General features: G+C 60.4%; 1 protein-coding gene across 2 annotated transcripts in view; it reads right to left on the bottom strand.

The window, feature by feature from the left end:
• mccc2 (methylcrotonyl-CoA carboxylase subunit 2) overlaps positions 1–24,332 on the bottom strand; it is a 221,402-nt gene that overhangs the window by 65,549 nt on the left and 131,521 nt on the right. For both annotated transcript variants that reach the window (XM_085989936.1, XM_085989927.1), the window contains one exon: positions 9,506–9,582. In XM_085989936.1, coding sequence (XP_085846062.1) covers positions 9,506–9,582 — 77 coding nt within the window. The remainder of the gene's footprint in view (positions 1–9,505; positions 9,583–24,332) is intronic.

Here is a 24,332-nt window from a genome sequence, read left to right as displayed (position 1 = left end):
TCATGTCTTAAGTGCACTTTGTTTGTACAATTAAAACTTTCCTTTAGTCATTTCACAATTGTACAGTGGGTTTAAAAAGGGCAAGGGAAGAACTAAAGATCAGTATAATCAAAGGTTTGTACATGTTTTTAATCTTCAGTCCAATAATGATGTAGTGCTCAAATACATGATAGCATGGCTGTGGTGATTCATCAATTCATTAAAGGAGAAATGTAATCATCTCAGTTAAACATAAAATCCCAAGTATTACAAAAGGAAGTTGATAGCAGCTTTCAGTTCTTTTTGTTGCTATAATATATGTTCAGAACTAGCCTGGGAACGTTTGTGCAGATTTTCCTTTCTGTTGACATCATAAAGATGCTCCTTACTCAGTCAGAGATCTTTCAAATCCTTTTTTTTTTTTTTTTTACTGATTCCCACCGATAAATTCCCAGATTTTTGTGTCTTTGTGAGTTAGTAAAAACATATTTATTCCAGATTCTGATCTGCAAAAGGAGGACTTCTCCCTGGCCATAATTAGGTCCTGAGTCTTGCATACAAAAACAAAATACTGCAGATGCTGGAAATCTGAAATAAAAACAGAAAATGCTGGAAATATTTAGCAAGTCAGGCAGCATCTGTGGAGAGAGAAACAGAGTTAACGTTTCAGGTCGAAAGGTCATCGATCTGAAATGTTAACTTTGTTTCTGAGACTTGCATGCCAGGCTCATGACCTCATCAGTGCATGATGATGTCGCTAATGCAATGCACATACATTTAGAGATGCGATTTCCAGTGCCAAATTACAAAGAAACCGGCCATTCAGACCAACTGGTCTATGTCGATGTTTATACGCCCCGAGCCTTCTCCCACTCAGGCTGTATATCCCTCTATTCCCTTCTTCCTTATGTATGCATCAAACCTTCTCCTCAATGCATCAATGTGGCTATGAGTTCACATTCTCACCAGTCTCTGTGTAAAGATATTCCTTTTAAATTCTTTATTTAATCTGTTAAGAAGGAAACTTGAGTTAAGTTCCTTAAGCACATGGGAGCTAACTTACTAATATAAAGGATGATACTCCAATGTAATTCTTGGGTCTCAATAGCCTTTTTTAAATCTGCTTGGCAAACTGCAATCAACTGGAGGTCAATAAGTCACGTATGCTACTGGATCATTGCCTCTGGAGAGAGAATGTGGTAAATGTAATGGCACCTGACTTATAACTTCAGCTTTCCACCTCACAGATGCAGAATCTGGGACTGACATTCCATCTTGGTCTGTTAGCTGGAGTGGCCCATACAGGTACTATTTTGCCTGCAGTCTAGAAGTAGATATTTCTCGACAACTTTTTGGTAAAGTTACGTCAAAAGAGCCAGAGGGGAAATGAGGAGAATTTTTTTTTTTTTTTTTTACGCAGCGAGTTATGATGATCTGGAAAGCACTGCCTGAAAGGGTGGTGGAAACAGATTCAATAATAACTTTCAAAAGGAATTGGATAGCTCTTTCAAAGAGCTGGCACAGACACGATGGGCCAATGGCCTCCTTCTTTGCTGTATGTCTCTTTGGATTGCGCCGGATCAGATATATTTCCGAACCGCCTTTTGGTTTGTGAAGAACCTTGTTCCACTTACAGCTATGTCACTGATATGCCCATACACCATGGAAGGCCTGCTCTTGCAGCCTCTGAGACCTAACCCCGTGAACTTTGGCAGGCTCAGTGGCAGAATTCTGCAAACTCATGCACTTTCCAGACCAATTCCTTTTGAAACTTTTAAAAACATGGGCCTAGAAATTCGGTGGGCTGCGCCACCAGTTAGCGCCTAAAGAGGGCACTCAGTGGCTTTAGCGCCACTGGCCATGCCTCCCACGATATTTAGCGGGGCGCTAATGGCGGCGTTAGCCTGTAGCGCTGCGCCGCCACCGATGACGTCATCGGTGTGCGCAGTGCCCCGCTACTGCCCCGATCGCGATATTTGGTAGCGCCCGCCTCTGTACTGCCGTTCGCAAATCGCGCCCGGTTCACAGGGCCTACCTGTGGCGGTAGTGGCGCAAATTAAGGTGGAGGTGCGGGGCGGCCATTTTTTTTGGTGGCCGCCTGCCAGCACCTCCGTCCCCGGCCTCCTGATCCCCCCCCACCCCCGGGCAGTGCCGGCTGTGTCCCGAGAGACCGGCACTTCTCCTCGGTGCCGGGCTCTTTTGCTGGCACTCGCGATCGGTCATCGCGCTGGTGCAGGCCCCTCCCCCTTAAGAAGGGGAGGAAGGCCTGCAGTACCACAGCGCGCCGTGCCGCAGCGTGTGGCGCTGCGGCACGTTGTGCTGCGATATTCAGTTTCAGCGCCCCAAGAGGGACGCGGGGCGCCTCGAGCAGTGCCCCGCGTCCCTCTTGGGGCGCTCAAGCTGAATTTCCGGTGGGCGCAACGGCTCCAATCGCAGCGGTAATTCCGGCGCCCAGGCGAGCTTGGCGCTCCACCAAATTTCTAGGCCTTGGTGTCCAATCTTCCAAGGAACAGTTTACTTTTAACCAGCAGAAGTACTAACAGTGCGAATCAGTCACCAACTGGCTATAATCATTAACTATGCGATTTGGGCAGAAATGGTACGATTGGGACTCTGCCAGGGACTGGGTTTTGAACCTGGCTAGCCAAATAGTACCAAAAGTTGACTATCAGCTCACAAAGTTTTATGAGGATTCCAGTGATAAATGTTGTATATCATACATGAAGCGATTGGGTGTCAGTTTTCAATTTAAAAACTCAAATCCAATGTAATGAAGAGGAATTTAACTTATTCAGTCACTGTTGTCATAGGCCTTTATTCAGGGCTGCTTCTCAGTTGGACGTTGTTTTTTTTGAGTCGTCAGCCTTTATGGGATGTGTCAGCTTTCTGAAGCGGTTTGTCGGTTTTTCTTGAGTTTTCTATGTTGTCATGAATGAAATCAGCAATAAAACTGACTTTAACCATACTGACACAGGACTGTGGACACTCCACATCTACGTCATTGCAGAACAACTTGGTGATGTAATTGAAAAGGGGCCTACACAAAACATGTGCTCTTAGACCGCTTAAAACCAGCAGTTTTAAAGCATAAGACACAAGGGGCTATTGTGAGGCACCAGTAAATGTACAGGTATAGCTCATTATTTATGATACTTTCAGTTATTTGGCTAATCAATAGAATACAAAGTCCTTGATTAAAACTTAAAATCAGTAGAAATTGAGAAAATGAACTGTTCATTGAGAAAGTTCAGACAGCTGTGAACAGATCTCACCTGAAAGTTATGATCATATTCTACAGGAAGTTTCTCTCATCATTGCAATTAATCTTGCTGAAATTTATCTCTGGTCTTTAGACTACTTAGCTGAGTAACTGGAGGAAAAGGTAATTTTGATATGCTAGACTTTATCGGGAGTGATGCCAAATCATTACGTTGGAAGATATTGAGGCCACATGAACTAACATGCAGTACCACCATTACAATGATTTAGTACACCATATTAGTCAATTTATCATGACTCGAACTGGCTTAGTCAATGGTCTGTGCTGAATTAACTGATTTCAGATGGGTTACTACAAATGGCCTTAATGGTCCAGGCTAGGGAGGGGGGAAGAAAAAGAAAGAAATCAGCCATGGTTCCAGCTTCTAATTTTCTTTTCAGTGACTCCTATTACAAAGGAAGTGTGCATGAGGACAGCATCAGCCTAAGCTGTGATGCCACTCCCAAAGGTAAAACAACCTGCCAACATTCACTGTCCCATGGGAATAATAGCCACTTAGAAAGGGGTGAGGTTTGCAGGTGCTTATTCAAAAAAGGTGGTAGAGAGAAAATGGGGAATTATAGACCGGTAAGCCTGACATCGGTAGTGGGGAAAATGCTAGAGTCCATTATAAAAGATGTAATAGCAGAGCACTTGGAAAACAGTGACAGGATTGGACAAAGTCAACATGGATTTACAAAAGGTAAATCGTGCTTGACTAATCTACTGGAATTTTTTGAGGATGTAACTGGTAAAATAGGTAAGGGAAAACCAGTGGATGTGGTGTATTTGGACTTTCAAAAGGCTTTTGTTAAGGTCCCGCATAAGAGATTAGCGTGTAAAGTTAAGGCACATGGGATTGGGGGCAAGGTATTGACTTGGATAGAGAACTGGTTGGCAGACAGGAAGCAAAGAGTTGGAATAAACGGCTCTTTTTCCGAGTGGCAGGCAGTGACTAGTGGGGTACCGCAGGGATCGGTCCTTGGACCCCAGCTATTCACAATATATATTAATGATCTGGACGAGGGAACTAGATGTAATATGTCCAAGTTTGCAGACGACACAAAGCTGGGTGGGCGTGTGTGCTGTGAAGAGGATGCCGAGAAACTCCAGTATGATTTGGACAGGTTGGGTAATTGGGCAGAAGCATGGCAGATGCAATATAATGTGGATAAATGCGAGGTTATCCACTTTGGTGTCAAAAACAAGAAGGCAGATTATTATCTGAATGGCAATAGATTGGGAGAAGGAGAAGTGCAACGAGACCTGGGCGTCCTTGTGCACCAATCGCTGAAGGTAAGCATGCAGGTGCAGCAGGCGGTTAAGAAGGCAAATGGTATGTTGGCCTTCGTAGTGAGAGGGTTTGAGTACAGGAACAAGGATGTCTTGCTGCAGTTGTACAGGGCCTTGGTGAGACTACATCTTGAGTATTGTGTGCAGTTTTGGTTGCCTTATCTGAGGAAGGATGTTCTTGCCATGGAAGGAGTGCAGCGAAGATTCACCAGGCTGATACCTGGGGTGGCAGGAATGACGTATGAGGAGAGATTGGGTCGATTGGGCTTGTACTCGCTGGAGTTTAGAAGAATGAGAGGGGATCTCATTGAAACTTATCAAATTCTAACAGGACTAGACAGGCTAGATGCAGGAAGGATGTTCCCGATGGTCGGGGAGACCAGAACCAGGGGTCACAGTCTAAGGATAAGGGGAAAGCCATTTAGGACTGAGATGAGGAGGAATTTCTTCACCCAGAGAGTGGTGAACCTGTGGAATTCTCTTCCACAGAAGGCAGTGGAGGCCAATTCATTAAATCTATTCAAGAAGGAGTTGGATATATTTTTTAAGGCTAAAGGGATATGGGGAGAAAGCAGGGACAGGGTACTGAATTTGGATGATCAGCCATGATCGCATTGAATGGCCTACTCCTGCTCCTATCTTCTATGTTTCTATGAACCATACCCCAGGAGAGAATGGAGTGAAAAAAATAAAATAACTATTACAAGAATCCAAATACTTGTCAAGGGTAACAAGTGATTGAATTGCAAGGCAGAATTTCCATTGAGCGAGTTTGATGGTCTCAAGCCTAAAGCAAAACTTGAGTAGTTTTGAATGTCAGACGAACTCAAGACAGAATTTTTGCCATAAATTTACGGCCATATATTTACATAGTCTATTTTAATGTATGGTGTACTTTTATAATGATATATGGCTGGCAAGCTGATTAGGGCAGAAGTGGCATGTTAAAGGGAAAACAGTAATATATGACTAGTTTTCTTGTAGTAATGGAATGAAAATCAGGCAGGTTCTATAAAGGGTGGGTCACCACCCAGGTGGTGAAGATGAAAATCTACCTTGGAATCATCCATTTTGCTCTTTGAACTCTCTTCAGTGCCTTTTTCAAGGTAGAGTGCACCAAACTGCACACCACATTCCAAATATAACAATATCAATGAGTTATGCATGGTTAAAATAATCTGTTTGATATGTGCACAAATCTTTGAAGGCGGCAGGAAGGTTAACAAAGCAGTTGGATAGACTAGAGAAGCTGGGGTTGTTCTCCTTAGAGTAGAGAAGGTTGAAAGGAGATTTGATAGAGGTGATCAAAATCATGAGGGGTCTAGACAGAGTAGATAGAGAGAAACTGTTCCCATTGGCGGAAGGGTCAAGAACCAGAGGACACAGATTTAAGGTGATTGGCAAAAGAACCAAAGGCGACATGAGGAAAAACTTTTTTACGCAGCGAGTGGTTAGGGTCTGGAATGCACTGCTTGAAAGGGTTTGGAGGCAGACTCAATCGTGGCTTTCAAAAGGGAATTGGATAAGTACCTGAAGTAAAAAAAATTGCAGGGCTACGGGGAAAGGGCTGGGGAGTGGGACTAGCTGAAGTGCTCTTGCAGAGAGCCGGCAATGGCTTGACAGGCCGAATGGCCTCCTTTTGTGCTGTAAAGGAAACAGACACTGCGGATAGAGGATCATTTCCACAACTCGGACCCCCGGCGCATGTGGCAAGGCATCCAGTCCATCACTGACTACAAGAGCAAAAACACCAGCCCCTCGGTTAGCGATGCCTCCCTTCCGGAGGAGCTTAACAACTTCTACGCTCGCTTCGACAGGGACAACAGGGAGCCGGCTACCAAAGCCTTGCCACCCCCAGGAGACCAGGTGCTCACTCTGTCGACCTCCGACGTAAGGGGTGTTCTACGCGGAGTGAACACACGAAAGGCTGCTGGACCGGATAGCATCCCTGGACGGGTACTCAAGGAATGTGATCAGCTGGCTGATGTCTTCACCGCCATCTTCAATCTGTCATTGGCCCAGGCAGTAGTCCCTACATGCTTCAAGACCGCTACCATTATCCCTGTGCCAAAACAAACGGCTGTGACGTGCCTGAACGACTATCGACCTGTCGCACTCACACCCATCATAATGAAGTGTTTCGAGAGACTGGTCCTGGCTCACATCAAAGCCAGTGTTCCCGCCTCTCTTGACCAACACCAGTTTGCCTATCGTGCAAACAGATCAACGGAGGATGCAATCACAACTGCTCTACACTCTGCACTGAATCACTTAGATGGTAAAGAGACCTACATCAGAATGCTGTTCATAGACTACAGCTCAGCATTCAACACTATCGTCCGCAACAAGCTGGCCACCAAACTCCAAACTCTTGGCCTGAACACTTCCCTCTGCAACTGGACCCTGGACTTCCTAACAAACAGATCCCAGTCTGTCAAATTAGGTAACCACACCTCCCCCCGCCCCCTGACCCTGAACACGGGGGCCCCACAAGGATGTGTGCTGAGCCCCCTCCTCTACTCCCTCTTCACCCACGACTGTGTGGCTGTTCATGGTTCCAACACCATCATCAAGTTTGCGGATGATACCACGGTAGTAGGCCAGATCACCAACAACGATGAGTCAGCCTACAGGGAGGAGGTCCAGCATCTCGTGAAGTGGTACGCCGATAACAACCTGGCCCTTAACATCAAGAAAACCAAAGAAATCATTGTGGACTTCAGGAAGTCTAAAGGCGGAAGTCACACCCCCATCCACATCGATGGGGCTGTGGTGGAAAGGGTGGACAGCTTTAAGTTCCTCGGAGTCCACATCACGGAAGACCTCTCCTGGTCCCTCAATACCTCCTCTCTGGTGAAGAAGGCCCAGCAGCGCCTATATTTCCTAAGGAGGCTGAAGGGATGTAACCTGTCACCCCTGATCCTCTCTAACTTTTACCGCTGCACAATAGAGAGCATCCTGACGAACTGTATCACAGGATGGTATGGCAGCTGCAGCTACTATGACCGGAAAGCCCTGCAGCGGGTAGTCAAAACTGCCCAACGCATTACCAGCACCCGGCTACCGACCATAGAGCACATATACCAGAAACGCTGTTTACGGAGGTCACGGTCCATCATCAAAGACCCTACCCACCCCAGCCACAGTCTGTTCGCCCTCCTGCCATCTGGGAGACGCTACAGATGCATTCGCACCCGTACGACCAGATTTAGGAACAGCTTCTTTCCCAGGGCTGTCATCCTACTGAACTCCACAAATAAACTCTAAAGCCTGCACATCTGCCAATGCACTTTATTATGGTTATGTTTATGTTAATGTATTTCAAGCCAAATGGGGCGCTAACTTCGTGCCCCCGTGCCCAAAATTCACTGGTAGTGTCCCAAGAGGGAGGGGAGGGGCCTAGCGCAGTGCAACCCAGGGCCCAGCTGGGCCACCAGGGATTGGAGTGCCAGCAAAAGAGCACAGCACTCAAGAGGAGTGCTGAGCTAATGGAGCGCAGCCAGCAGGGGGGCTGCACAGGAGGCTGGGGATAGCAATGGGGGCAGGTGCTGGCAGGCAGCCAGCAACAAAAGTGGCCGCCTGGCACCTCCCCTTTAATTTGCACCGCCCCGGCTGCACATACGCCCCCCTGACCCTGTCGGACATAGCATCCAGCGGTAAGTATGGGGGCGCTACCAAAGGTCGCGGTCGGGGCGCTGCGCACGGTGATGACGTCATCGTCAGAGGCGCAGCGCTGCGGGGCGCTAACGGCTACTGCCGCCGCTAACCTCCCGCTGAATTTCGCGGGAGGTGTTAGTGGCGCCACGCCCAGGCGCTAGTTGTTTTGTGCCCATAACGGGAGGCACAAATCAACCAAATTTTCCCCCCAAACTGTTTCCAATGGCTGAATGGTCGATAACCAGAGGACACAGATTCAAGGTGATTGGCAAAAGAGCCAGAGGCGACATGAGGAAAAACGTCTTTACGCAACGAGTGGTTAGGATTTGGAATGCACTGCCTGATAGGGTGGTAAATACAGATTCAATAGTAGCCTTCAAAAGGGAATGGATAAATACTTGAAGGAGGAAAAAATTGCAGAGATATGGGGATAGAGCAGGGGAATGGAACTAACTGGATTGATCTTCAAAAGAGCCGGTGCAGACTCGATGGGCCGAATGGCCTTCTTCTGTTCTGTACTATTCTATGAAGTCAAGGTCATTAATATATATCAAAAAGAGCAATGCTTCCAACACCGACCCCTGGAGACATCACTGCACACTCCCCTCTAGTCTAAAAAACAACTGTTCACCACTACTCTAAAAAACAACTGTTGACCACTACTCTCTGCTTTCATTCCCTTAGCCAATTTTGTATCCATGCAGCCCTTTAATCCCATAGGCTGTAATTTTACTAGTAAGTCTATTACGTGGTATTTTATCAAACGCCTTTTGAAAGTCCATATACATAACATCAGCTGCACTACCCTGACTCGTTGGGCCGAATGGCCTCCTCCTATGCTGTATGATTCTATGGCATGTCAATTGCTTCTGTTCCAATGAGAATTAGTTTACATTTGTGCACCTGGGAATTAATCTCACCTTCATTTGCCATTTGTTCAATTTATTCAAGTCCCTATAAAAACTAGCAAAGCCTCTTAGATTAGTCACCTGGTTAATCAGCTTGGTGTTATCAGTAAATTTTCTATTACTAGAAGTACCCATCTCCAAATCTTTTATGAATATTGTAGTGTGAACTGCAAGGGACCCAGAACATACGCCCCAACAACTTTGTCACTGTCTATTTCTCCCTTATCCCATTTTTTCAGTTACCATCACTTCCTGTTTTCAATCCAGCTGGCTAAGACATCTGGTTGTAAAACATTTTTATAGAGTGAGAGACACACTTTAATTTAAAACCCATATTATTTGCATCCCATTTCTCTCGCATGGAATCTATTTAATCATATTTGCAGTGTCACAGACACTGTGTACAAACCTTCTTTGCAGATTCTGAGAAAAGGACACCATTGTTTCCGATGATGCCGACTGGGTATCCAAAGATCCTTGCAAACCCTGAACATATCCCGGAGGAGGAAAAACACAAAGCATATATTGAGCAGTACAAAGACAGGACTATTTCCGTACATTGTTGCATTGTAAATCATAGTCATATTTAGATTATTTAGATTTATAAGCACAGGTGTGAGGAGAATATCCACTGGTATCTTTCCAACATACACTATTTAGAAGGAAAGTAAAGAAAGGCTTTAATTTATTTAGTGCCTTTCACAACCTCAGGACGTCTCAAAGCGCTTTACAGCCAATGAAGTACTTTTGAAGTGTAGTCACTGTTGTAATGTAGGAAACTTTCTAAGTTTACTAAGAAATTTACGAAGTAGATATCTTGCAAATTCACAATCGTTTGTAGTGCTGTCCTGTGCAACAGTTATTGTGAGAAGCAAATAAATATATTTTGAAAATTAATATGAATTAAATGATTAAAAACAAATATAAATGCAAACTTGATATTGAGGTGTACAGAAAAATAAAAACTAATGACGTGGCTTCATTACAACCTCATGCCTGCTGTGTTTGGCTCAGATGCTGCCCTATGGTCTATCTCTACACCCACCAATGGTGATATTGCTTTGTATGGTTCTATTTGCGTGTAAAAAGGTGACTCAAATTCAAAGCTAATTGACATTTAAAATCAATTTGCTAATTAAGTTGCAGCAATGTTTAAAAAAAAGTCAAAATGACAATGGAAGAAAAATCAGGAGGTGGCAGAGTGCCTATCCTCTGAAAACACTGCTTTGACTACATTAATTGTGCAAATCTTAAAGTCACACAGATTATCATTGATTATTGCAAGTTCAAACATATTTAAAAGAGCCATTGGAAGATGAATTGTTGAAAGTACAAACTCAAATACAGTTTGCAAATAGCTAAACTCAAAAGTATGTCTCAGTGTGTTTAAACTGGGCAGGCAGATAGGCCTCTTTTAACTTAATTTAAAAAAATAGGTTTCAATAATTAATAATGTGCAACATTTGAAGTTTCAATTAAATGAATAAAATGCTTGAAGAATTCCTCTATACTATTAACGTCAGACCAACGACAAGAGACAACCAAACAGCACATTAGCCTGACCACTTTGATCATCCCAATCATTATCTATATATATAAATCGGTACTTCTGTCATTCTGTCTGTCATTCTGTCTATCTGTCTGTCTGTCATCGCGTGTGCTTATGGGTATGCACTCGAAAGTTACAGGGCGTACCTACGCGCACGTTACCTCCAAAGAAAGCTTACGCTTCCGAGACGGTTTTAAGCGTATTTACGTTTCGGCCGGGCTAAAATCCCGCCCGCGGTATCCCAAAAACCTTCAACGTTCCGCTCATTAGCATCTCATTATCCCCTCATTAGCGACAGAGTGACCTCGAGCTCGACCAATCGTACGCCGGGTTGCTGGCGTGTGCCGCCGGGCCAATCGGTGCGCGTGTGGCCGGGCTTTATCGTTCTGAACCGAGGTGAGTCGCCGCCATCTTGATTCCAAACTTTTCCTTTCTTTTTCCCGCTTTCTGCGTCTTAAAAAAAAACGTTGCTTTTAAAACACATATTGTTTTTTAAAAAAATGATTTAGAAAGTAATTAACTTATCTAATCTCATTAATTTTCCTACCTTTCCCGTTTTTCCAGGTAGGCCTAGAAGCCTCGGCGTTTCCTCCGCATCCACGCCCGAGCTAGGCACCTCCCGGCCCCACTCGAAGGCTGGAGGGCCGAGCCTCAGCCCAGCGCCGCTAGGGTGCGCGCACAGCAGGAGCTGAGACGTCTCTGGCTCGGCCTGGGGGCGGGGCTTGCTGAGCGTCCAGCGTTACCCTGGCAACCGGGCCCGCCGGACGTCTCGCACAGCCGCAATCGGCGGTCTTCACCTGTGGGGGGGGGGGGGGGGGGGCCGCGACCCTCGGGGGGGGGGGGGGGTGCCGCGCATGCAGCAGGAGCAGCTGAGACGCGGCGTCTCTCTCTCTCTGGCTTGGTCAGCGTCACGGTTGCCCTGGCAACCGGGCCCTTCGGCCGAGAGAGACGCCGCGTCTCAGCTCCTGCTGCGCGTGCAATCGGTGGTCTTCACCTCGGGGGGGGGGGGGCGCGACACTCGAGGGGGGGGGGCGACCCTCGGGGGGGGGGGGCGCCCCACCCTCCCTCCCTTCCCCCCCTTTTCCCCCCCCGCCTTCCCCCTCCCCCTCCCTTCCCCTCCCTCCCTTCCCCCTCCTCCCTCCCTTCCTCCCCCCCTCCCTCCCCCCTTCCTCTCTTCCCCCCAGTCGCGCTCTCTCTTCCCCCCCAGTCGCTCTCTCTCTTCCCCCCAGTCGCTCTCTCTCTTCCCCCAGTCGCTCTCTCTCTTCCCCCAGTCGCTCTCTCTTCCCCCCAGTCGCTCTCTCTCTCTCTTCCAACAACAACATTCCCTCGAAAAAGCCTCGGCACCACCGGGCACTTCAGCTAGTTGGACATAAAAAAAAAAGGTTGCTATATTGTTTTCTACAAGGTGCTCAGAGATCTTATCAAATTAGGCCTTTTGATAAACTATAATCGTATATACCACCTCCTCTATTTTCCTTTTCTGTTGTAACTGCTAATTCTTATCCAAGTAATTGTAGGCATGGTATAGCATGACACAAATGTCTGGAAGTAAAAAAGCTGCCACTGAATTTATGCCACTGGAATTTGTTAATTATCATTACAGGCTCCTATAGTTGGTTATATTATCCAATTCAAATATGTATAGGCACATATCTTCCTTCATTTATTCTCCACTAGCTGGGGGGGCCCGGCGGCGCCGAGGCTTTTTTGAGGGCATGTTGTGATTGGAAGAGAGGGAGCGCGAGTTGGGGGGAAGAGAGGGAGCGCGAGTTGGGGGGGAGAGAGGGAGCGCGAGTTGGGGGGAGAGAGGGAGCGCGAGTTGGGGGGGAGAGAGGGAGCGCGAGTTGGGGGGAGAGAGGGAGCGCGAGTTGGGGGGAAGAGAGGGAGCGCGAGTTGGGGGGAAGAGAGGGAGCGCGATTTGGGGGGAAGAGAGAGAGCGCGCGAGTTGGGGGGAAGAGAGAGAGCGCGCGAGTTGGGGGGAAGAGAGAGAGCGCGCGAGTTGGGGGGAAGAGAGAGAGCGCGACTGGGGGGAAGAGAGAGCGCGACTGGGGGAAGAGAGAGCGCGACTGGGGGAAGAGAGAGCGCGACTGGGGGAAGAGAGAGCGCGACTGGGGGAAGAGAGAGCGCGACTGGGGGAAGGGAGAGCGCGACTGGGGGGAAGGGAGAGCGCGACGGGGGGGAAGGGAGAGCGCGACTGGGGGGAAGGGAGAGCGCGACTGGGGGAAGGGAGAGCGCGACTGGGGGGGAAGGGAGAGCGCGACTGGGGGGAAGGGAGAGCGCGACTGGGGGGAAGGGAGAGCGCGACTGGGGGGAAGGGAGAGCGCGACTGGGGGGGAAGGGAGAGCGCGACTGGGGGGGAAGGGAGAGCGCGACTGGGGGGAAGGGAGAGCGCGACTGGGGGGGAAGGGAGAGCGCGACTGGGGGGGAAGGGAGAGCGCGACTGGGGGGGAAGGGAGAGCGCGACTGGGGGGGAAGGGAGAGCGCGACGGGGGGGAAGGGAGCGCGCGACGGGGGGAAGGGAGCGCGCGACTGGGGGGAAGGGAGCGCGCGACTGGGGGAAGGGAGCGCGCGACTGGGGGGAAGGGCGCGCGCGACTGGGGGGAAGGGCGCGCGCGACTGGGGGGAAGGGCGCGCGCGACTGGGGGGAAGGGCGCGCGCGACTGGGGGAAGGCGCGCGCGACTGGGGGGAAGGGCGCGCGCGACTGGGGGGAAGGGCTGCGCGCGACTGGGGGGAAGGGGCGCGCGCGACTGGGGGGAAGGGCGCGCGCGACTGGGGGGAAGGGCGCGCGCGACTGGGGGAAGGGCGCGCGCGACTGGGGGGAAGGGCGCGCGCGACTGGGGGGAAGGGCGCGCGCGACTGGGGGAAGGGCGCGCGCGACTGGGGGGAAGGGCGCGCGCGACTGGGGGGAAGAGCGCGCGCGACTGGGGGGAAGAGCGCGCGCGACTGGGGGGAAAGGCGCGCGACTGGGGGGGAAGAGCGCGACTGGGGGGAAGGAGAGAGCGCGACTGGGGGGAAGGGAGAGCGCGACTGGGGGGGAAGGGAGAGCGCGACTGGGGGGAAGGAGAGCGCGACTGGGGGGGAAGGGAGAGCGCGACTGGGGGGGAAGGGAGAGCGCGACTGGGGGGGAAGGGAGAGCGCGACGGGGGGGAAGGGAGCGCGCGACGGGGGGGAAGGGAGCGCGCGACTGGGGGGAAGGGCGCGCGCGACTGGGGGGAAGGGCTGCGCGCGACTGGGGGGAAGGGCGCGCGCGCGACTGGGGGGAAGGGCGGCGCGCGACTGGGGGGAAGGGCGCGCGCGACTGGGGGGAAGGGCGCGCGCGACTGGGGGGAAGGGCGCGCGCGACTGGGGGGAAGGGCGCGCGCGACTGGGGGGAAGGCGCGCGCGACTGGGGGGAAGGGCGCGCGCGACTGGGGGGAAGAGCGCGCGCGACTGGGGGGAAGAGGCGCGCGCGACTGGGGGAAGAGCGCGCGCGACTGGGGGGAAGAGCGCGCGCGACTGGGGGGAAGAGCGCGCGCGACTGGGGGAAGAGCGCGCGCGACTGGGGGGAAGAGCGCGCGCGACTGGGGGGAAGAGCGCGCGCGACTGGGGGGAAGAGCGCGCGCGACTGGGGGGAAGAGCGCGCGCGACTGGGGGGAAGAGCGCGCGCGACTGGGGGGAAGAGCGCGCGCGACTGGGGGGAAGAGCGCGCGCGACTGGGGGGAAGAGCGCGCGCGACTGGGGGGAAGAGCGCGCGCGACTGGGGGGAAGAGCGCGCGCGACTGGGGGGAAGAGCGCGCGCGACTGGGGGAAGAGCGCGCGCGACTGGGGGAAGAGCGCGCGCGACTGGGGGGAAGAGCGCGCGCGACTGGGGGAAGAGCGCGCGCGACTGGGGGGAAGAGCGCGCGCGACTGGGGGGAAGAGCGCGCGCGACTGGGGGAAGAGCGCGCGCGACTGGGGGGAAGAGCGCGCGCGACTGGGGGGAAGAGCGCGCGCGACTGGGGGAAGAGCGCGCGCGACTGGGGGAAGAGCGCGCGCGACTGGGGGGAAGAGCGCGCGCGACTGGGGGGAAGAGCGCGCGCGACTGGGGGAAGAGCGCGCGCGACTGGGGGGAAGAGCGCGCGCGACTGGGGGGAAGAGCGCGCGCGACTGGGGGGAAGAGCGCGCGCGACTGGGGGGAAGAGCGCGCGCGACTGGGGGGAAGAGCGCGCGCGACTGGGGGGGAAGAGCGCGCGCGACTGGGGGGGAAGAGCGCGCGCGACTGGGGGGAAGAGCGCGCGCGACTGGGGGGAAGAGCGCGCGCGACTGGGGGGAAGAGCGCGCGCGACTGGGGGGAAGAGCGCGCGCGACTGGGGGGAAGAGCGCGCGCGACTGGGGGGAAGAGCGCGCGCGACTGGGGGAAGAGCGCGCGCGACTGGGGGGAAGAGCGCGCGCGACTGGGGGGAAGAGCGCGCGCGACTGGGGGGAAGAGCGCGCGCGACTGGGGGGAAGAGCGCGCGCGACTGGGGGAAGAGCGCGCGCGACTGGGGGGAAGAGCGCGCGCGACTGGGGGAAGAGCCGAGCGCGCCGACTGGGGGGAAGAGCGCGCGCGACTGGGGGGAAGAGCTGCGCGCGACTGGGGGGAAGAGCGCGCGCGACTGGGGGGAAGAGCGCGCGCGACTGGGGGGAAGAGCGCGCGCGACTGGGGGGAAGAGCGCGCGCGACTGGGGGGAAGAGCGCGCGCGACTGGGGGGAAGAGCTGCGCGCGACTGGGGGGAAGAGCGCGCGCGACTGGGGGGAAGAGCGCGCGCGACTGGGGGAAGAGCGCGCGCGACTGGGGGGAAGAGCGGCGCGCGACTGGGGGGAAGAGCGCGCGCGACTGGGGGGAAGAGCGCGCGCGACTGGGGGGAAGAGCGCGCGCGACTGGGGGGAAGAGCGCGCGCGACTGGGGGGAAGAGCGCGCGCGACTGGGGGGAAGAGCGCGCGCGACTGGGGGGGAAGAGCGCGCGCGACTGGGGGGGAAGAGCGCGCGCGACTGGGGGGAAGAGCGCGCGCGACTGGGGGGAAGAGCGCGCGCGACTGGGGGGAAGAGCGCGCGCGACTGGGGGGAAGAGCGCGCGCGACTGGGGGGAAGAGCGCGCGCGACTGGGGGGAAGAGCGCGCGCGACTGGGGGGAAGAGCGCGCGCGACTGGGGGGAAGAGCGCGCGCGACTGGGGGGAAGAGCGCGCGCGACTGGGGGGAAGAGCGCGCGCGACTGGGGGGAAGAGCGCGCGCGACTGGGGGGAAGAGCGCGCGCGACTGGGGGGAAGAGCGCGCGCGACTGGGGGGAAGAGCGCGCGCGACTGGGGGAAGAGCGCGCGCGACTGGGGGGAAGAGCGCGCGCGACTGGGGGGAAGAGCGCGCGCGACTGGGGGGAAGAGCGCGCGCGACTGGGGGGAAGAGCGCGCGCGACTGGGGGAAGAGCGCGCGCGACTGGGGGGAAGAGCGCGCGCGACTGGGGGAAGAGCGCGCGCGACTGGGGGGAAGAGCGCGCGCGACTGGGGGGAAGAGCGCGCGCGACTGGGGGGAAGAGCGCGCGCGACTGGGGGGAAGAGCGCGCGCGACTGGGGGGAAGAGCGCGCGCGACTGGGGGGAAGAGCGCGCGCGACTGGGGGGAAGAGCGCGCGCGACTGGGGGGAAGAGCGCGCGCGACTGGGGGGAAGAGCGCGCGCGACTGGGGGGAAGAGCGCGCGCGACTGGGGGGAAGAGCGCGCGCGACTGGGGGGAAGAGCGCGCGCGACTGGGGGGAAGAGCGCGCGCGACTGGGGGGGAAGAGCGCGCGCGACTGGGGGGGAAGAGCGCGCGCGACTGGGGGGGAAGAGCGCGCGCGACTGGGGGGGAAGAGCTGCGCGCGACTGGGGGGGAAGAGCGCGCGCGACTGGGGGGAAGAGCGCGCGCGACTGGGGGGGAAGAGCGCGCGCGACTGGGGGGAAGAGCGCGCGCGACTGGGGGGGAAGAGCGCGCGCGACTGGGGGGGAAGAGCGCGCGCGACTGGGGGGGAAGAGCTGCGCGCGACTGGGGGGGAAGAGCGCGCGCGACTGGGGGGGAAGAGCGCGCGCGACTGGGGGGGAAGAGCGCGCGCGACTGGGGGGGAAGAGCGCGCGCGACTGGGGGGGAAGAGCGCGCGCGACTGGGGGGGAAGAGCGCGCGCGACTGGGGGGGAAGAGCGCGCGCGACTGGGGGGAAGAGCGCGCGCGACTGGGGGGAAGAGCTGCGCGCGACTGGGGGGGAAGAGCGCGCGCGACTGGGGGGAAGAGCGCGCGCGACTGGGGGGGAAGAGCGCGCGCGACTGGGGGGGAAGAGCGCGCGCGACTGGGGGGGAAGAGCGCGCGCGACTGGGGGGGAAGAGCGCGCGCGACTGGGGGGAAGAGCGCGCGCGACTGGGGGGGAAGAGCGCGCGCGACTGGGGGGGAAGAGCGCGCGCGACTGGGGGGAAGAGCGCGCGCGACTGGGGGGAAGAGCGCGCGCGACTGGGGGGGAAGAGCGCGCGCGACTGGGGGGGAAGAGCGCGCGCGACTGGGGGGGAAGAGCGCGCGCGACTGGGGGGAAGAGCGCGCGCGACTGGGGGGAAGAGCGCGCGCGACTGGGGGGAAGAGCGCGCGCGACTGGGGGGAAGAGCGCGCGCGACTGGGGGGAAGAGCGCGCGCGACTGGGGGAAGAGCGCGCGCGACTGGGGGGAAGAGCGCGCGCGACTGGGGGAAGAGCGCGCGCGACTGGGGGGAAGAGCGCGCGCGACTGGGGGGAAGAGCGCGCGCGACTGGGGGGAAGAGCGCGCGCGACTGGGGGAAGAGCGCGCGCGACTGGGGGGAAGAGCGCGCGCGACTGGGGGGAAGAGCGCGCGCGACTGGGGGGGAAGAGCGCGCGCGACTGGGGGGAAGAGCGCGCCGCGACTGGGGGGGAAGAGCGCGCGCGACTGGGGGGAAGAGCGCGCGCGACTGGGGGGAAGAGCGCGCGCGACTGGGGGGAAGAGCGCGCGCGACTGGGGGGAAGAGCGCGCGCGACTGGGGGGAAGAGCGCGCGCGACTGGGGGAAGAGCGCGCGCGACTGGGGGGAAGAGCGCGCGCGACTGGGGGGAAGAGCGCGCGCGACTGGGGGGAAGAGCGCGCGCGACTGGGGGGAAGAGCGCGCGCGACTGGGGGGAAGAGCGCGCGCGACTGGGGGGAAGAGCGCGCGCGACTGGGGGGAAGAGCGCGCGCGACTGGGGGAAGAGCGCGCGCGACTGGGGGGAAGAGCGCGCGCGACTGGGGGGAAGAGCGCGCGCGACTGGGGGGAAGAGCGCGCGCGACTGGGGGGAAGAGCGCGCGCGACTGGGGGAAGAGCGCGCGCGACTGGGGGGAAGAGCGCGCGCGACTGGGGGGAAGAGCGCGCGCGACTGGGGGGAAGAGCGCGCGCGACTGGGGGGAAGAGCGCGCGCGACTGGGGGAAGAGCGCGCGCGACTGGGGGGAAGAGCGCGCGCGACTGGGGGGAAGAGCGCGCGCGACTGGGGGGAAGAGCGCGCGCGACTGGGGGAAGAGCGCGCGCGACTGGGGGGAAGAGCGCGCGCGACTGGGGGGAAGAGCGCGCGCGACTGGGGGGAAGAGCGCGCGCGCGACTGGGGGGAAGAGCGCGCGCGACTGGGGGGAAGAGCGCGCGCGACTGGGGGGAAGAGCGCGCGCGACTGGGGGGAAGAGCGCGCGCGACTGGGGGGAAGAGCGCGCGCGACTGGGGGGAAGAGCGCGCGCGACTGGGGGGGAAGAGCGCGCGCGACTGGGGGGGAAGAGCGCGCGCGACTGGGGGGGAAGAGCGCGCGCGACTGGGGGGAAGAGGCGCGCGCGACTGGGGGACCGAAGAGCGCGCGCGACTGGGGGGAAGAGCGCGCGCGACTGGGGGGGAAGAGCGCGCGCGACTGGGGGGGAAGAGCGCGCGCGACTGGGGGGGAAGAGCGCGCGCGACTGGGGGGGAAGAGCCGCGCGCGACTGGGGGGGAAGAGCGCGCGCGACTGGGGGGGAAGAGCGCGCGCGACTGGGGGGAAGAGCGCGCGCGACTGGGGGGAAGAGCGCGCGCGACTGGGGGGGAAGAGCGCGCGACTGGGGGGAAGAGCGCGCGCGACTGGGGGGAAGAGCGCGCGCGACTGGGGGGAAGAGCGCGCGCGACTGGGGGGAAGAGCGCGCGCGACTGGGGGGAAGAGCGCGCGCGACTGGGGGGAAGAGCGCGCGCGACTGGGGGGAAGAGCGCGCGCGACTGGGGGGAAGAGCGCGCGCGACTGGGGGGAAGAGCGCGCGCGACTGGGGGGAAGAGGCGCGCGCGACTGGGGGGAAGAGCGCGCGCGACTGGGGGGAAGAGCGCGCGCGACTGGGGGGAAGAGCGCGCGCGACTGGGGGAAGAGCGCGCGCGACTGGGGGGAAGAGCGCGCGCGACTGGGGGGAAGAGCGCGCGCGACTGGGGGGAAGAGCGCGCGCGACTGGGGGGAAGAGCGCGCGCGACTGGGGGGAAGAGCGCGCGCGACTGGGGGGGAAGAGCGCGCGCGACTGGGGGGAAGAGAGCGCGCGACTGGGGGAAGAGAGCGCGCGACTGGGGGGAAGAGAGCGCGCGACTGGGGGGAAGAGAGCGCGCGACTGGGGGAAGAGAGCGCGCGACTGGGGGGAAGAGCGCGCGCGACTGGGGGGAAGAGCTGCGCGCGACTGGGGGAAGAGAGCGCGCGACTGGGGGGAAGAGAGCGCGCGACTGGGGGGAAGAGAGCGCGCGACTGGGGGAAGAGAGCGCGCGACTGGGGGGGAAGAGAGCGCGCGACTGGGGGGAAGAGAGCGAGCGACTGGGGGGGAAGAGCGAGCGACTGGGGGGAAGAGCGAGCGACTGGGGGGAAGAGAGCGAGCGACTGGGGGGAAGAGCGAGCGAGCTACTGGGGGGAAGAGCGATGCGAGCGACTGGGGGAAGAGCGAGCGAGCGACTGGGGGGAAGAGCGAGCGAGCGACTGGGGGGAAGAGCGAGCGAGCGACTGGGGGGAAGAGCGAAGCGAGCGACTGGGGGAAGAGAGCGAGCGACTGGGGGGAAGAGCGAGCGAGCGACTGGGGGAAGAGCGATGCGAGCGACTGGGGGGAAGAGAGCGAGCGACTGGGGGGAAGAGAGCGAGCGACTGGGGGGAAGAGAGCGAGCGACTGGGGGAAGAGAGCGAGCGACTGGGGGGAAGAGAGCGAGCGACTGGGGGAAGAGAGCGAGCGACTGGGGGGAAGAGAGCGAGCGACTGGGGGGAAGAGAGCGAGCGACTGGGGAAGAGAGCGAGCGACTGGGGGGAAGAGAGCGAGCGACTGGGGGGAAGAGAGCGAGCGACTGGGGGGAAGAGAGCGAGCGACTGGGGGGAAGAGAGCGAGCGACTGGGGGGAAGAGAGCGAGCGACTGGGGGAAGAGAGCGAGCGACTGGGGGGAAGAGAGCGAGCGACTGGGGGGAAGAGAGCGAGCGACTGGGGGGAAGAGAGCGAGCGACTGGGGGGAAGAGCTGCGCGCGACTGGGGGGAAGAGCGCGCGCGACTGGGGGGAAGAGCGCGCGCGACTGGGGGGAAGAGCTGCGCGCGACTGGGGGGAAGAGAGCGAGCGACTGGGGGAAGAGAGCGAGCGACTGGGGGGAAGAGCAGCGCGCGACTGGGGGGGAAGAGCGCGCGCGACTGGGGGGGAAGAGCGCGCGCGACTGGGGGGAAGAGCGCGCGCGACTGGGGGGGAAGAGCGCGCGCGACTGGGGGGAAGAGCGCGCGCGACTGGGGGGAAGAGCGCGCGCGACTGGGGGGGAAGAGCGCGCGCGACTGGGGGGGAAGAGCTGCGCGCGACTGGGGGGAAGAGCGCGCGCGACTGGGGGGAAGAGCCGCGCGCGACTGGGGGGGAAGAGCGCGCGCGACTGGGGGGGAAGAGCGCGCGCGACTGGGGGGAAGAGAGCGCGCGACTGGGGGGAAGAGCGCGCGCGACTGGGGGGAAGAGCGCGCGCGACTGGGGGGAAGAGCGCGCGCGACTGGGGGGAAGAGCGCGCGCGACTGGGGGAAGAGCGCGCGCGACTGGGGGGAAGAGCGCGCGCGACTGGGGGGAAGAGCGCGCGCGACTGGGGGGAAGAGCGCGCGCGACTGGGGGGAAGAGCGCGCGCGACTGGGGGGAAGAGCGCGCGCGACTGGGGGAAGAGCGCGCGCGACTGGGGGGAAGAGCGCGCGCGACTGGGGGGAAGAGCGCGCGCGACTGGGGGAAGAGCGCGCGCGACTGGGGGGAAGAGCGCGCGCGACTGGGGGGAAGAGCGCGCGCGACTGGGGGGAAGAGCGCGCGCGACTGGGGGGGAAGAGCGCGCGCGACTGGGGGGAAGAGCGCGCGCGACTGGGGGGGAAGAGCGCGCGCGACTGGGGGGGAAGAGCGCGCGCGACTGGGGGGAAGAGCGCGCGCGACTGGGGGGAAGAGCGCGCGCGACTGGGGGGAAGAGCGCGCGCGACTGGGGGGAAGAGCGCGCGCGACTGGGGGGAAGAGCGCGCGCGACTGGGGGGAAGAGCGCGCGCGACTGGGGGGAAGAGCGCGCGCGACTGGGGGGAAGAGCGCGCGCGACTGGGGGGAAGAGCGCGCGCGACTGGGGGGAAGAGCGCGCGCGACTGGGGGGAAGAGCGCGCGCGACTGGGGGAAGAGCTGCGCGCGACTGGGGGGAAGAGCGCGCGCGACTGGGGGAAGAGCGCGCGCGACTGGGGGGAAGAGCTGCGCGCGACTGGGGGGAAGAGCGCGCGCGACTGGGGGGAAGAGCGCGCGCGACTGGGGGGAAGAGCGCGCGCGACTGGGGGGAAGAGCGCGCGCGACTGGGGGGAAGAGCGCGCGCGACTGGGGGGAAGAGCGCGCGCGACTGGGGGGAAGAGCGCGCGCGACTGGGGGGAAGAGCGCGCGCGACTGGGGGGAAGAGCGCGCGCGACTGGGGGGAAGAGCGCGCGCGACTGGGGGGAAGAGCGCGCGCGACTGGGGGGAAGAGCGCGCGCGACTGGGGGGAAGAGCGCGCGCGACTGGGGGGAAGAGCGCGCGCGACTGGGGGGAAGAGCGCGCGCGACTGGGGGGAAGAGCGCGCGCGACTGGGGGGAAGAGCTGCGCGCGACTGGGGGGAAGAGCGCGCGCGACTGGGGGGGAAGAGCGCGCGCGACTGGGGGGGAAGAGCGCGCGCGACTGGGGGGGAAGAGCGCGCGCGACTGGGGGGGAAGAGCGCGCGCGACTGGGGGGGAAGAGCGCGCGCGACTGGGGGGGAAGAGCGCGCGCGACTGGGGGGAAGAGCGCGCGCGACTGGGGGGAAGAGCGCGCGCGACTGGGGGGAAGAGCGCGCGCGACTGGGGGGGAAGAGCGCGCGCGACTGGGGGGGAAGAGCGCGCGCGACTGGGGGGGAAGAGCGCGCGCGACTGGGGGGAAGAGCGCGCGCGACTGGGGGGGAAGAGCGCGCGCGACTGGGGGGGAAGAGCGCGCGCGACTGGGGGGAAGAGCGCGCGCGACTGGGGGGAAGAGCGCGCGCGACTGGGGGGAAGAGCGCGCGCGACTGGGGGGAAGAGCGCGCGCGACTGGGGGAAGAGCGCGCGCGACTGGGGGGAAGAGCGCGCGCGACTGGGGGGAAGAGCGCGCGCGACTGGGGGAAGAGCGCGCGCGACTGGGGGGAAGAGCGCGCGCGACTGGGGGGAAGAGCGCGCGCGACTGGGGGGAAGAGGCTGCGCGCGACTGGGGGGAAGAGCGCGCGCGACTGGGGGGAAGAGCGCGCGCGACTGGGGGGAAGAGCGCGCGCGACTGGGGGGAAGAGCTGCGCGCGACTGGGGGGAAGAGCGCGCGCGACTGGGGGGAAGAGCGCGCGCGACTGGGGGGAAGAGCGCGCGCGACTGGGGGGAAGAGCGCGCGCGACTGGGGGGAAGAGCGCGCGCGACTGGGGGGAAGAGAGCGCGCGACTGGGGGAAGAGAGCGCGCGACTGGGGGGGAAGAGAGCGCGCGACTGGGGGGAAGAGAGCGCGCGACTGGGGGGAAGAGAGCGCGCGACTGGGGGGAAGAGAGCGCGCGACTGGGGGGAAGAGCGCGCGCGACTGGGGGAAGAGCGCGCGCGACTGGGGGGAAGAGAGCGCGCGACTGGGGGGAAGAGAGCGCGCGACTGGGGGGAAGAGAGCGCGCGACTGGGGGGAAGAGAGCGCGCGACTGGGGGGAAGAGAGCGAGCGACTGGGGGGAAGAGCGAGCGACTGGGGGGAAGAGCGAGCGACTGGGGGGAAGAGCGAGCGACTGGGGGGAAGAGAGCGAGCGACTGGGGGGGAAGAGCGAGCGAGCTACTGGGGGGAAGAGCGAGCGAGCGACTGGGGGGAAGAGCGAGCGAGCGACTGGGGGGAAGAGAGCGAGCGACTGGGGGGAAGAGCGAGCGAGCGACTGGGGGAAGAGCGAGCGAGCGACTGGGGGAAGAGCGAGCGAGCGACTGGGGGAGAGAGAGCGAGCGACTGGGGGAAGAGAGCGAGCGACTGGGGGGAAGAGAGCGAGCGACTGGGGGGAAGAGAGCGAGCGACTGGGGGGAAGAGAGCGAGCGACTGGGGGAAGAGAGCGAGCGACTGGGGGGAAGAGAGCGAGCGACTGGGGGGAAGAGAGCGAGCGACTGGGGGGAAGAGAGCGAGCGACTGGGGGGAAGAGAGCGAGCGACTGGGGGGAAGAGAGCGAGCGACTGGGGGGAAGAGAGCGAGCGACTGGGGGAAGAGAGCGAGCGACTGGGGGGAAGAGAGCGAGCGACTGGGGGAAGAGAGCGAGCGACTGGGGGGAAGAGAGCGAGCGACTGGGGGAAGAGAGCGAGCGACTGGGGGGAAGAGAGCGAGCGACTGGGGGAAGAGAGCGAGCGACTGGGGGGAAGAGAGCGAGCGACTGGGGGGAAGAGAGCGAGCGACTGGGGGAAGAGAGCGCGACTGCGACTGGGGGAAGAGAGCGAGCGACTGGGGGGAAGAGAGCGAGCGACTGGGGGGAAGAGAGCGAGCGACTGGGGGGAAGAGAGCGAGCGACTGGGGGGAAGAGAGCGAGCGACTGGGGGAAGAGAGCGAGCGACTGGGGGGAAGAGAGCGAGCGACTGGGGGGAAGAGAGCGAGCGACTGGGGGGAAGAGAGCGAGCGACTGGGGGGAAGAGAGCGAGCGACTGGGGGGAAGAGAGCGAGCGACTGGGGGGAAGAGAGCGAGCGACTGGGGGGGAAGAGAGCGAGCGACTGGGGGGAAGAGAGCGAGCGACTGGGGGGGAAGAGAGCGAGCGACTGGGGGGAAGAGAGCGAGCGACTGGGGGGAAGAGAGCGAGCGACTGGGGGGAAGAGAGCGAGCGACTGGGGGAAGAGAGCGAGCGACTGGGGGGAAGAGAGCGAGCGACTGGGGGGAAGAGAGCGAGCGACTGGGGGGAAGAGAGCGAGCGACTGGGGGGAAGAGAGCGAGCGACTGGGGGGAAGAGAGCGAGCGACTGGGGGAAGAGAGCGAGCGACTGGGGCGGGAAGAGAGCGAGCGACTGGGGGGAAGAGAGCGAGCGACTGGGGGGAAGAGAGCGAGCGACTGGGGGGGAAAGAGAGCGAGCGACTGGGGGGAAGAGATGAGAGCGACTGGGGGAAGAGAGCGAGCGACTGGGGGAAGAGAGCGAGCGACTGGGGGGAAGAGAGCGAGCGACTGGGGGTAAGAGAGCGAGCGATCTGGGGGGAGAGAGCGAGCTGACTGGGGGAAGAGAGCGAGCGACTG

Source organism: Somniosus microcephalus, chromosome 1 (assembly GCF_052327205.1).
Source record: "Somniosus microcephalus isolate GS21.2 chromosome 1, FLI_Smic_1.0, whole genome shotgun sequence".
NCBI classification, from domain to species: Eukaryota; Metazoa; Chordata; class Chondrichthyes; order Squaliformes; family Somniosidae; genus Somniosus; species Somniosus microcephalus.
This window is presented reverse-complemented; position numbering and strand designations above follow the sequence as displayed.